Below are 14339 nucleotides of genomic sequence, written 5' to 3'. Positions count from 1 at the left end.
CATGGGTTTTCTCCGAGATCTTCGGTTTCCTCCCACACTCCAAAGACGTACAGGTCTGTAGGTTAATTGGCTGGGTAAATGTAAAAAATTGTCCCTAGTGGGTGTAGGATAGTGTTAATGTACGGGGATCACTGGGCGGCACGGACTTGGAGGGCCGAAAAGGCCTGTTTCCGGCTGTATATATATATGATATAATGATTCAGACTGGTCCGACCCGAAACGTCACCCATTCCTTCTCTCCAGAGATGCTGCCTGTCCCGCTGAGTTACTCCAGCATTTTGTGTCTATCTTAGGCTGTGTAATAATTGGTCACAGTTTGGTCAAGCTGGGTTTTAATTGGCCACGGTTGGATCACGTTAGGTTTCGATTGGCTGGCGTTTGGTCAGGGTGGATTTCGATTGGCTGGCGTTGGGTCAGGTAGGCTTTTGATTGGCAGGCATTGGGTCAGGGTGGATTTCAATTGGCTGGCGTTGGGTCAGGTAGGCTTTTGATTGGCTGGCGTTGGGTCAGGGTTGGTTTTTGTTGGCTGGCGTTGGGTCAGGTTGGGTTTTTGTTGGCTGGCGTTGGGTCAGGGTGGGTTTTTGTTGGCTGGCGTTGGGTCAGGGTGGGTTTCGATTGGCTGGCGTTGGGTCAGGGTGGGTTTGGGTTGGCTGGTGTTGGGTCAGGGTGGGTTTTTGTTGGCTGGCGTTGGGTCAGGGTGGGTTTGGGTTGGCTGGTGTTGGGTCAGGGTGGGTTTTTGTTGGCTGGCGTTGGGTCAGGGTGGGTTTTTGTTGGCTGGCGTTGGGTCAGGGTGGGTTTCGATTGGCTGGCGTTGGGTCAGGGTGGGTTTGGGTTGGCTGGTGTTGGGTCAGGGTGGGTTTGGGTTGGCTGGTGTTGGGTCAGGGTGGGTTTGGGTTGGCTGGCGTTGGGTCAGGGTGGGTTTGGATTGGCTTGCGTTGGGTCAGGGTGGGTTTCGGTTGGCTGGCGTTGGGTCAGGTTGGCCTTGCCAAGTGCAGGTGATGCCAGCGTTTTCCAGTTGGTGGCCTTGAGACGGGCCGACCCTGGCAGACAGACAGACAGACAGACAGACAGACAGACAGACAGACAGACAGACAGACAGACAGACAGACAGACAGACAGACAGACAGACATGTGGTGACAGGGGCCACACCCGGCTCTTACCTGTGAAGCCGTGAGATGGAGTTCCAGCATGACAGCAGTGTGCACCAGGTTTCCGTTCACCACCAGCCGAATCTCAATGGAATCCGTGGTGAAGGCCAAGATGTAGGGAAACGCACAGACTGCGGGGAGAGAGAGATGCCAACAGTGATGTTACCAGGACATTCCCCACTGCTTGACCCCGGTGGGAAGGGGCAGGAGGAGAGCTGCAGTGGTGTTGTAGGCGGGAGGGCCACACCAGGGGATTGCCTCCCTCTGTAACCCCCACCTGCACTGAGGCAGCTAAGGAGGTGCTGGTGTAAACGGGGGAGGCGGCAGGTTGGGAATGAGGAGGCTGCAGGCCGAGGGGAGCGGGTGATGTGGACAAGGACCGTCCCAGAGTGGGGGGGGGGGTGCGGGGGGTATCAATGCCAGAGGGGGTGAGTGTAGGGTGGATGAGTCAGTGTGGAGGGGAGATCAGTGGCAGGGTCAGTGTGTGTGTGTGGGGGTTCACATTGTGGGGGGAAGGCAGTAAGATGGTCAGTGTGGGGAGGTCAATGTGGGGGGGGGTCAGTGTGGGGGGGTCAGTGTGGGGGGTCAGTGTGGGGGGGTCAGTGTGGGAGGTCAGTGTGGGAGGTCAGTGTGGGGGGGTCAGTGTGGTGGGGGGTCAGTGTGGTGGGGGGTCAGTGTGGTGGGGGGTCAGTGTGGGGGGGGGGGTCAGTGTGGGGGGGAATTAATTGAGGGGGTCAGTGTAGGGGGGTCAGTGTAGGGGGGTCAATGTGGGGGGGTCAATGTGGGGGGGGTCAGTGGGGGAGGTCAGTGTGGGGGGGGGTCAGTATGGGGGGGGTCAGTGTGGGGGGGGTCAGTGTGGGGGGGATCAGTGTAGGGGGGTCAGTGTAGGGGGGTCAGTGTGGGGGGGTCATTGTGGGGGGGTCAGTGTAGGGGGGTTAGTGTGGGGGGGATCAGTGTGGGGGGGTCAGTGTGGGGGGGGTCAGAGTGGGGGGTCAGTGTGGGGGGGTCAGTGTGGGGGGGCAGTGTGGGGGGGTCAGTGTGGGGGGGTCAGTGTGGGGGGGTCAGTGTGGGAGGGGGGTCAGTGTGGGGGGGGTCAGTGTGGGGGTGTCAGTGTGGGGGGGGTCAGTGTGGGGGGGGTCAGTGTGGGGGGGGGGGTCAGTGTGGGGGGGGTCAGTGTGGGGGGGGTCAGTGTGGGGGGGGTCAGTGTGGGGGGGGCCTGTGTGGGGGGGCCGGTGTGGGGGGGGGTCAGTGTGGGGGGGGGTCAGTGTGGGGGAGTGAGTGTGGAGGGGGTCAGTGTGGGGGGGGTCAGTGTGGGGGAGTCAGTGTGGGGGGGGTCAGTGTGGGGGGGGTCAGTGTGGGGCGGTCAGTGTGGGTGGGGGTCACTGTGGAGGGGTCAGTGTGGGGGGGGTCAGTATGGGGGGGTCAGTGTGGGGGGGGGTCAGTGCGGGGGGGGTCAGTGTGGGGTGGGTCTGTGTAGGGGGGTCAGTTTGGGGGGGTCAGTGTGGGGCGGTCAGTGTGGGGGGGGTCAGTGTGGAGGGGTCAGTGTGGGGGGGGTCAGTGTGGGGGGGTCAGTGTGGGGGGGGGTCAGTGTGGAGGGGTCAGTGTGGAGGGGTCAGTGTGGGGGGGGTCTGTGTAGGGGGGTCAGTGTGGAAGGGTCAGTGTGGGGTGGTCTGTGTAGGGGGTTCAATGTGGAGGGGTCAGTGTGGGGTGGTCTGTGTAGGGGGTTCAGTGTGGAGGGGTCAGTGTGGGGGGGGTCTGTGTAGGGGGGTCAGTGTGGGGAGGGGTCAGTGTGGGGGGGTCTGTGTAGGGGGGTCAGTGTGGGGGGGTCAGTGTGGAGGGGTCAGTGTGACGTGGTAGAGCTGCCGCCTCACAGCGCCAGGGACCCTGGTTCAATCCCGACCTCGAGTGCTGTCTGTGTGGAGTTTGCACGTTCTCTCTGCTGCTACGGTTTCCACCCACATCCCAAAGACGTGCGGGTTTGTAGGTTAATTGGCCCTCTGGTGTGCAGGGAGTGGATGAAACAGTGGGATAGCGTAGAACTAGTGTGAACGTGTGATGGATGGTCGGCGTGGATTCCGTGTGCCTGTATCTCTAAACTCAACTAAGCTAAACTAGAGGGGGGGGGGGGGGGGGGGGTTGTAGTTAGGGGTCAGTGTGGGGTGGGGTGTGGTGGGATCACAGTGCAGGTGGGTTGTGTGTGGGTGGGGTGTGGTGGGATCACAGTGCAGGTGGGTTGTGTGTGGGTGGGGTGTGGTGGGATCACAGTGCAGGTGGGTTGTGTGTGGGTGGGGTGTGGTGGGATCACAGTGCAGGTGGGTTGTGTCTGGGGGAGTCACAGTGTGAGATGTCAGTGGAGGGGGTTAATGTGGGGGGAGGGTTATAGTGTGGGGCAGTCAAAGTGTGGGGAGGTGGGGGGGGTCAGTGTGTGGGTCAGAGGGGGGCAGTAAGATACACTCTAACCACCAGCAGTGAAGCTACCAACAACCACTCCCAGGGTTGATGCAGCCCGTAGGTCAGATCGCAGGTGAAAGCCCCTCACCGGCCGGCTCACAGTGAAACCAGTTTCCCTTTGCTGGTGTCATGCATCTGCCCGTGCGAGGGCTGGGTCACAGGGAAGTCCCTGGTTGTGTTGAGAAAGCCTTGGGCAGGTCCCGCGCGGTCCTTGCGCGGCGTGGCAGGTGTACCTTGGTCACTGTGCGGCGCGGCGCGGGCAGGTGTACCTTGGTCACTGTGCGGCGCGGCAGGTGTACGTACCGATGGAGTTGGGCACCTGGTTCCAGCTGAAGTGGAAGTCGGAGGGCGAGGGCTGCACCAGTGGAGAGCCCCCGTTAAAGGGGCACACCTTCTTGTAGTAGCACACGTCTGCAGGTCAACACAGGACAGCCGCATCACCGCACCGCAGTCACACATGTACCGCAACGGCAGCCCCCAACCCCAACTACAGGCAATTCATACAGTCATACAGCATGGATACAGGCCCCTCAGCCCAACCTGCCCACACCGGCCAACATGGCCCAGCTACACTAGTCCCACCTAGATACAGAGTCATACAGTGTAGAAACAGGCCCTTCAGCCCAACCTGCCCACACCGGCCAACATGGCCCAGCTACACTAGTCCCACCTAGATACAGAGTCATACAGTGTAGAAACAGGCCCTTCAGCCCAACCTGCCCACACCGGCCAACATGGCCCAGCTACACTAGTCCCACCTAGATACAGAGTCATACAGTGTAGAAACAGGCCCTTCAGCCCAACCTGCCCACACCGGCCAAAGTGGCCCATCTTCACTAGAAGACATAGATTCATACAGCATGGAAACAGGCCCTTCAACCCAACCTGGCCACACCGGCCAACATGGCCCAGCTACACTAGTCCCACCTAGAGTCATAGAGTCATACAGTGTGGAAACAGGCCTCTGGTCGACTTCTTGCAGTTCTGGCCACCACACTGCAGAAAGATATTTTACCTGCATACAAGATAGCCCAGGACATGATTTTATGGGCTGCACTTTGAAAACAATTGCATTGACTGCAATGTACTTTTGGAAATCCTATCATCATAAAAGGTGGTCTAGAAATTCTAGTCTCTTCACTCCTCCTCTCTCCTTAACTCACAGCCTTTTGAATCTTTTTCATTGTCATACAGTACAGTACCAGGCCCATCAGCCCAACTTGCCCACGCCAACCACGATGCCCCATCTACACTAATCCCACCTGATGCATTTGGCCAATAATCCCTCTAAACCTTTCCTCTCCATGTACCTGTCCAAATGCCTTTTGAATGTTGTTATTGAACCTGCCTCAACTACCTCCTCCGGCAGCTTGTTCCATACACCCAGCACCCTCTGTGGGGAAAAAGATGCCCCTCAGGTTCCTAGTCAGTCTTCCCCTATTAAGTCACATAATGATGAGACGTGGTATCAGTGTAGGGTAAGTGCAAACAAGTGTTGACGTTCAACATGGACTGGGTGGAGCGTAGGGGCTGTTTCTGTGCTATGTGACTCTGCGACACTTCAGGGGAGGTGACCAAGCTCTCGGTTTTCACCGTGTCTGGAAACCAGAAAGAGAATCCCTAGGCTGTCTTGTCATTTGAGGTTAGGATCACCGTGGGGAGAGCTTTTGAACTTGGGATCATCAAACTACCAGGACTGGAGGATGATAGATAGACACAAAAAGCTGGAGTAACTCAGCGGGTCAGGCAGCATCTCCGGAGAGAAGGAATGGGTGATGTTTCGGGTCGAGACCCTTCTTCAGCAGGATGGTAGATATCTCAAAGGGTTAAATAGACAATAGACAATAGGTGCAGGAGGAGGCCATTCGGCCCTTCGAGCCAGCACCACCATTCAATGTGATCATGGCTGATCATTCTCAATCAGTACCCCGTTCCTGCCTTCTCCCCATACCCCCTGACTCCGCTATCCTTAAGAGCTCTATCTCTAAGAAAGTGCTCTAAAAAGGTGACTACAGAGATTAGAGAAGAGATTACAGAGCTCAGGGAGGCTGAGTCCACGGGTGCATCTGAATATCAATGCAAACATGGGGAGCACTGCAGAGTTTAATTTTCACTGCATAACAAAGTCATGGTGTGCGGAAACCTAAAATAGTATCATTGACTGCGGTTCCCCATTGTCTAATGACAAGAGATTTGCAACCTACAAGTGTCCCGTGGAGCAGATGAATGGATGAGTACCACAGGTAGATGCCCTGACTGGGAGGTGACAACATCGCTTGTTACATTTTAAACCGACTTTTCTTATCTTTATTAAACCAAACTTTACCGAAACAGTTTATAGAAATACTGAAGAAAATAGTTTTACTGCTTATTTTTGTAAAAATCGACAACAATAATTTCATGTGTTGAGGGGGGACCTCATTGAAACTTACTGAATAGTGAGCGGCCTGGATAGAGTGGATGTGGAGAGGATATTTCCACTGGTGGGAGAGTCTAGGACCAGAGGGCACAGCCTCAGAATAAAAGGATGTACCTTTAGGAAGGAGATCAGGAGGAATTTCTTTAGTCAGAGAGTGGTGAATCTGTGGAATTCATTGCCACCGAAGGCTGTGGAGGCCAAGTCAATGGATATTTTTATGGCAGAGATTGATAGATTCTTGATTAGAAGTGGGTACCAGGGGTTATGGGGAGAAGGCAGGAGAATGGGGTTGAGAGGTAGATCAGCCATGTTTGAATGGGGGAGTAGACGACGGGCCGAATGGCCTAATACTGCTCCTCTGACAGGTAAACATGAACTTACCAATTTAATTTATTCATTTCTGTCACATAAAGTTTGCAAAGGCAGAGGGAATGCAAAGCAAATGGAACTGAAGAGGAATGACTGAAATGTTAATTGTTCCTGCCCCACTGCTGAGATGCCTGGCAGTCTGGTTGTGCCGATGTTGCTGTTCTGAAGCAGTGTTTGCAGGGCATTTTGTATCTCAGTGCATATTACCAGAGGGGCCCTGTGACAGCTGCAGGAGTAATTCCATCCATGGCCCTGGGGTGGTAGGAACAGGCAAAACAATGACCAACAAGCGACCAGCTTAGATGGGGCATCTTGGTCAGCATGGGTGAGTTGGGCGAAGGGCCTGTTGTGGTGCTGTGTGACTCAATCACTTTAAGCAAAGAAGATATTGGATCTGCAACATTTTGTTAAATGCTGCCCCCCCTATTCTGTCCAACCTCAGGAGGGTACTGGGAAATTGCAGGGAGTAGTGGATGTAGCTCCGTCCATCACACACACACACACGCACACACGCACACGCACACGCACGCACGCATACACACACACACGCACACGCACGCACGCACACACACGCACACGCACACGCACGCACGCACACACGCACACACACACCCTAACATTGACTCCATCTACACTTCACACTACCTTGGAAATGTAGCCAGCACAATCAAAGACCTGTCCCTCCCCATTCCTTCTTCTCCCTGCTCCTGTCAGGCAGAAGGTACAGAAGCTTGACTCAGGAACAGCTTCCTCCCCTCTGTTATCAGGCTTCTGAACGGTCCTTCCATAAGCCAGGATACTGTCCGATTCACCTCTGCCCCATTGCGGACATTGGACTCTGTCTATGGAACTGGTGCGCTACAATGCTGAGAACTATATTCTGCACTCTGTATCTTCCCCATTGCTCTGCCTATTGTACTTGAGTGTGACTTGATTGTATTTATGTAAGGTATTATCTGATCTGTTTGGTGGCATGCAAAACAAAGCTATTCATTGTACCTCAGTACACATGACAGTAATAAACCTAAAGCTACTCATGCACACGGCAATGACAGAAAACTGAAGAGAAGATATTCCCTTGCAACAATAAGATAGAATATAAAAGTAATAATTTCTGATTAACGCAAGCAACTGTGCGAAATGCTTTGACTTACAGTTATAACAGAGTAGGAGTCCAGCTTCACCATCTTCATACACATCAATAGCTGCAACAAAAGTAACCTGCAATGATAATGGGTATGGGTAGTGCATAATGTCGGCAAGAGGTATGGACAGTCTTAACTTCTAAACACGGAAGGGTTGATCCACCATCTCAAAGGCTTTCCCTCCACAGTAATCGACAAGCAAAGTACCGCAGATGCGGGGAAATCTGAAATAAAAGCCTAAGAAGACTCCATGCGGCAGTCAGTATCTGTGGTGAAACTGTTAACATTGCAGCTCGAGGCCTTTCCATCGGAAATGAGAAAAGTTCAATAGCAAACACGCGTCACTGCCCTCAGAGCAGCATTGAATTCGAAGATAGACACAAAGTGCTGGAGTAACTCAACCAAGTAAGGCAAGGTCTTGCCATTAACTCAGTGGGTCAGGCAGCATCCCTGGAGAAAAAGGACGGGTGATTTTTCGGGTCAGGACCCTTCTGCGTTGACATCAACAGTTTCAGAAAACCACCCTTTCCATAGAACATAAAATAGTGCAGCACAGGAACAGGCCCTTCAGCCCACAATGTCTGTACCGAATATTAGATGTAGACGAGTTAGTTGCCACGTTTGCAGATGACATCAAAACTTTAGTTTAACACAAGTTAAAGCCATCATCTCTGCCTGAACATGATCCATATGGCTCCATTCTCTGCACATCCATGTGCCTACCTAAACGTTTCTTAAACGCAATATAGCATCTGCCTCCACCACCACCCCCAACAGCCTATTCCAGGCGCTGAACACTTTCTGTATACAAATGACACACATCTCCTTTAAACTTTGCCCCACTCACACTCCATCTATGCCCTCTGGTCTTTGACATTTCCATTCTGGGAAAATGGTTCTGACTGTTTACCCTATCTATGCCTCTCATGGTTTTATATACCAGCTCTCCCCTCAGTTTCCAACGTTGCCGAGAAAACAATCCATGTTTGTCCAACCTTTGCTCATAGCTCTAATGATCCTGGTCAACTTCTTCTGCACCCTCTCCAAAGTCTGTACATCTTTTCCGTAATGGGGTGAGTACTAAATACCAGGGTTACCAACTGGCCCGTATTAGCCGGGACATCCCATATTTTGGGCTAAATTGATTTGTCCCGTACGGGACCGCACTTGTCATTTATTAGGCCCGGAGGTGCGCTGTAGGCCCAGACGCTGTAGGCCCGGGGGGTGGCGCTGTAGGCCCAGACGCTGTAGGCCCGGGGGGGGGGGGGCACTGTAGGCCCGGGGGGGGGGGGGGGGGCACTGTAGGTCTAGAGGCCGCTTAACGGAGGCTGCATAGCAACCCGCCTCCCAGCCAGGGCGGCCGCCATTGGTGGAGGGGGAGCACGTGGCCGCTGGCTGGGCGAGGTCACGTGGGGCACGGGGTGGTGACGTCACCTTGTCCCTTATTTGCGAGTGAGATAGTTGGCACCCCTACTCAATACCCCAAATGCGGCCTAAACAAAGTGTTATAATACTGCGACATAACCTCCTGACTCTTATACTCAGCCGATGAAGGCAACTAATGAAGGCAAGCATATTATATGCCTCCTTTACCATTCTATCTGCGTGCGTTGTTATTTTTAGGGAGTTGTAGACTTGGACACCAAGGTCCTTCTGTGCATCAATGCTATTAAAGGCCTTAACATTAACTGCATACTTTCCCCTTACATTCGACCTCCCAAAAGTGCAACACCTCACACTTGCTCAGATTAAACTCCATCTGCCATTTCTCCACCCATTCCTGGAGATTTACGAGGATGTTGCCAGGACTCGTGGGCCTGAGCTTTAGGGAGAGGTTGAGCTGGCTGGGACTCTACTCCTTGGAGTGCAGGACGATGAGGGGTGAACTTATCGATGTATACAAAATCTTGAGAGGAATAGATTAGGAAGACACACAGAGTCTCTTGCCTAGAGGAGCGGAATCTAAAAACAAAGGACATGGACTTAAGGTGAGGAGGTAAAGATTTAATAGGAAAATGAAGAGTAACTTTCTCGTGCAAAGGGTGGTGGGTGTATGGAACGAGCTGCCGCAGGAGGTAGTTGAGGCAGGTACTAACGCAATGTTTAAGAAACATTTAGACAGGTACATGGATAGGACAGGTTTAGAGGGATATGGGCCAAACACAGGCAGGTGGGACTAGTGTAGATGGGTCATGTTGGCCAGCGTGGGCAAGTTGGGCTGAAGGGCCTGTTTCCACATTGTAAGATTCTAATGATGCTGGAAAACTTCTATGATTCTATGATCTATAATCCCACTGTATATTATCTCAGTCTTCTTCACAGTCTGCAACTCCACCAATTTTGGTGTCTGCAAACGTACTAACTAACCCATCTACATCTACGTTCGAGTCCGCCGATATATATCACAAACAACAGAGGTGCCAGCACAGATCCCTGGAGAACACCGGCCTCAGACCAGCTAGACCAACACCCTCCCACCAACCTTTCCAGTTTGTATTAGTACTGTCCAGTTTAGATGAAAAGTCATCAACCTGTATCATTAACTGTCGCATTACGACACGGTGGCGCAGCAGTAGAGTTGCTGCCTTGCAGCGCCAGAGTCCCAGGTTCAATCCTGACTACGGGTGCTGTCTGTATGGAGTTTGTACCTCCTCCCCGTGACCTGCCTGGGCTTTCCCTGTGTGGAGCTCCTGCTTCCTCCCACACTCCAAAGACGTACAGGTTTGTAGGCCAATTGGCTTGGTAAAACTATAGATTGTCCCTAGTGTGTACAGGATAGTGTTAGTGTACAGGGATCGAAAGTCGGCACGGACTCGGTGGGCCGAAGGGCTTATTTCCGCGCAGTATCTCTAAATTAAACTAAACTCTGGCTCCTATTAAACATTTTACTTTTATTTCTAATTTTGTTTTTGTTTCTGACCTGTAACATTAACCCTGCTTCTCTCTCCACAGATGCTGCCTGACCTGCTGAGGATTTCCACCGTTTGATGTTTTTAATTCCACTGCCGCGTTTTGGCAGTGAATTGGTATCTAGGAGTTGCGTTACCAACAGCGGCTCATAAGATAATTAACTTTACCAGTGTTACCTGCAGGCAGGAACAATCAACCAAAGGCAGTGACTGAGAACTAGATTGCTATAAAGAGGTCACAGATGCATATGTTTAAACAAAGGTTACAATCCCCCCCTCCCATTCCCACACTGACCTTTCTGTCCTGGGCCTCCTCCATTGTCAGAGTGAGGCCCAGCGCAAATTGGAGGAACAGCACCTCATATTTCGCTTGGGCAGCTTACACCCCAGCGGTATGAACATTGACTTCTCTAACTTCAAGTAACCCTTGCTTTCCCTCTCTCTCCATCCCTCCCCCTTCCCAGTTCTTCGACCAGTCTGACCATCTCCGACTACATTCTATCACTGTTTTGTTGTTAACTTCCCCAGCTAACAATGATCTATTCTACATTTTCCTTAAACTTCATCCCCTTTGTCCTCTTTTCACACCTTGCCTTCCTTATCTATGTATCTCCCTTTCCCCTGACATCAGTCTGAAGAAGGGTCTCGACCCGAACCATCACCCTTTCCTTCTCTCCAGAGATGCTGCCTGTCCCGCTGAGTTACTCCAGCATTGTGTGTCTATCTTTGTTAGAATCTTTCACTCTTACTGATTAGATACGGCATTGTATGAATATTACCACATGGGCAATACCCAAAATGTACAAAATCATACAAAATACATTCAGTATAGAACTCGGTTTTGAAGAGTAGAGATTTCAACTGGGTACGTCTTCTGGACTTAAGGATAGCGGAGTCAGGGGGTATGGGGAGAAGGCAGGAACGGGGTACTGATTGAGAATGATCAGCCATGGTCACTTTGAATGGCGGTGCTGGCTCGAAGGGCTGAATGGCCTCCTCCTGCACCTATTGTCTATTGACTCAAGATTAAATTTAACAATTTCAGATAATGATTCTGATGTTGCCACTTGCACTTTTTCCCTGCACATTTTTAGTTTACATCAGAGAAACAGGCCCTTCGGCCCACCGAGTCCATGCTGACCAGACCCCTGTACACCAACAGTATCAGACACAGACTCGGGACAATGGACAATTTTTGTTTTACTGAAGCCAATTAACCTACAACCCTGTGTGGGAAGGAACTGCAGACGCTGATTTACACTGAAGTGAGGCACAAAATGCTGGAGCAACTCAGCGGCTCAGGCAGCATCTCTGGAGAAAAGGAATAGGTGAAGTTTGGAGTCGAAACCCTTCTTCAGACAAACTTTCAGACCTGTACGCCTTTGGAGTGTGGGAGGAAACCGCAGCATAGAAACATAGAAAATAGGTGCAGGAGGAGGCCATTCGGCCCTCCTGCACCCGGAGAAAACCCACGTGGTCACGGGGAGAACTTACAAACTCCGTACAGACAGCACCCGTAGTCAGGATCGAACCCGGGTCTCTGGCGCTGTGAGGCAGCAACTCTACCGCTGCGCCACCGTGCCGCCCCTCAAATTTGTGTTTAATTATGTATCATCTTCTATGATCCTGTATCTTCGCCTCTTTACTCAGTACCCCTTACTGAATCTCGACAGCCTTCCAATTCTTCCTTCCCACTGCCGATTACTCTGCATCTTAAAAATCCTGTTTTATCGTGATCTTATTTTCTCTCCAGTCCTGATAAAAGGTTGTTAGCCTGAAAGGTTATCTCCTTCCTCAGACACTGCAGGCTTGCTGAGAACTTATCAGTTTCCCTATAATTAAATGCATTAAATTTGAGGAATCATTAGAATGTGTGCAAACTGCGTCATCAGATACCGATGGTAGACACAAAATGCTGGAGTAACTCAGCGGGTCAGGCAGCATCCCTGGAGAGAAGGAATGGGTGACATTTCGGGTCGGGACCCTTCTTCAGACTGGTTTTATGACTAAGCATCTACAGTTCCTTGTAGCCAGTGTATTTGATCCCTTCACCAGTTTCAAGATCAGCTTCTTCACCACTGCTGTGAGTCCCTGATGCAGTGGGTAGAACCGCTACCTCACAGCGCCAGAGACCTGTTCGATCCTGACCTCGGGTGCTGTCTGTTGGGAGTCTGCATGCTCTCCCTATGACAGCGAGGACTTCCTCCGGGTGCTCCGGTTTCCTCCCGCGCCCCAAAGACATGTGGGATTGTAGGTTAACTGGCCCTCTGTACATCACCCCTAGTGTGTACGGAGTGGATGAGAAAGTAGAACTCGTGTGATGGTCGGCGTGGACTCGATGAGCCAGCGGGCTATTTCCCTGCTGTGTCTCCAAACTCTAAACACTTGAAGGGACCTCTCATAAGTTAAGGATGAATTCCTGACCTTCCAATCTACCTTCTTGCGCCACTTGAACTATTTTGTTCCTGCACTTTCTCTGTGGCTTCGACACAACATTCTGTCCTCTGTTCATTTTCTCTTTTGCACTACCTGTTGTGCTTGTGGGCGGTGTGTGGCATTCGTGTATGGATTCTACACTGGACATAGCATTAGCAACAATAATAAGCCAATTCTGGCATAATCAACTGGGTTTAACAGGACAAACAGAAAGATGACACCATTGCAGTGCGCAGGGGCGGCAGCTTGAGCAGATGTTGCCTCAGAGGGCCAGAGTTCAACATCAACCACTGGTGCCATTTATTAGTTTGTATCTTCTCGCTGTGACCATGCGGGTTTCCTCCAACATCCCAAAGATTGGGGAGGTTGGGATAATTGCCATCTGGAAAGGGCTCCTCCAGAGGTGGAATCTTGGGGAAGTTGACACACAAACCAACCTCCCTTCCATTGGCCCCATCTCCACCTAACGCTGCCTTGGCAAGGCCAGCAGCATAATCAAGGCTCAGTCTCACCCCAGTCACTCCCTCTTCTACCCTCTCCCATCAGGCAAGAGGTACATTAGTTTGAAAAGGCACACCTCCAGATTCAGGGTGCCGTTTCTTCCCAGCTGTTTTCAGGCAACTGAATCATCCTCTCGCCAATTAGAGAGTGGTCCTCACCTACCATCTACCTCAAAGGAGATCCTTGGACTATCTTTAATTGGACTTTATCTTGCACTAAATGTGAGACCCTTTATCCTGTATCCGTCCGTACACTGTGGACGGCTTGATTGTAGTCACATATAGTCTTTCCCCTGACTGGATAACACGCAACAAAAAAGCTTTTCACTCTACCTTGGTACACGTGGCAATCATAAACTAATAAACTAAACCTGATGGGAATGTGAGCAAAAGATTTTACAGAGAAAGTAACAGGGGGGTGGGAGCCCAGCACAGACTGGATGGGCCGAATGGCTTCCTATGTGTAGGTGGAATGACAGCAGGCTCCCAGTAAGCAGGATAGTTACAGGATTCTGGTTAAGCTGTGATGGTTGGAAGACCCCAGCGGTCTGGCTGTGAAACCCATTTGGGATTGTGGTTCACCACTTAGAGTTCTAGCTCCAGCCAGGATTAATAGGGGAGCACAGTGGCACTGGGTGGCATGGTGGTGGCACAGCAGTTGAGCTACTTCCTCACAGCGCCAGACACCCGGGTTTGATCCTGACTAACGTGGGTTTTCTCCGGGTGCTCCGATTTCCTCCCACACTCCAAAGACGTGCAGGATTGTAGGTTAATTGGCTTCTGTAAATTGTCCGTAGTGTCTGGGATAGACTAGTGTGTTTTCTGGTCGGCGTGGATGGAGGGTCGAAGGGCCTGTATCTCAAAATAAAACTAAACTAAAAGGATGTGGCGGTGGAAGCATATACGATAGTAGCATTTGAGAGGCTTTTAGATAGGTACGTGGATATGTAGGGAATGGAGG

The 14339-nt window shown here is 51.7% G+C and overlaps 1 protein-coding gene across 2 annotated transcripts in view; it reads right to left on the bottom strand.

Moving 5' to 3' along the window:
* The window catches only part of garnl3 (GTPase activating Rap/RanGAP domain like 3), a 299663-nt gene that overhangs the window by 42555 nt on the left and 242769 nt on the right, over positions 1 to 14339 (bottom strand). For both annotated transcript variants that reach the window (XM_078426017.1, XM_078426018.1), the window contains 3 exons: positions 7543 to 7609; positions 3904 to 4011; positions 1162 to 1280 (listed from right to left, as the gene is read on the bottom strand). In XM_078426017.1, the coding sequence (XP_078282143.1) occupies positions 1162 to 1280; positions 3904 to 4011; positions 7543 to 7609 (294 nt within the window). The remainder of the gene's footprint in view (positions 1 to 1161; positions 1281 to 3903; positions 4012 to 7542; positions 7610 to 14339) is intronic.

Source organism: Rhinoraja longicauda, chromosome 31 (assembly GCF_053455715.1).
Source record: "Rhinoraja longicauda isolate Sanriku21f chromosome 31, sRhiLon1.1, whole genome shotgun sequence".
NCBI lineage: Eukaryota > Metazoa > Chordata > Chondrichthyes > Rajiformes > Arhynchobatidae > Rhinoraja > Rhinoraja longicauda.
Note: the sequence above shows the minus strand (reverse complement) of the source record. Positions and strands in the feature narration are given on the sequence as shown.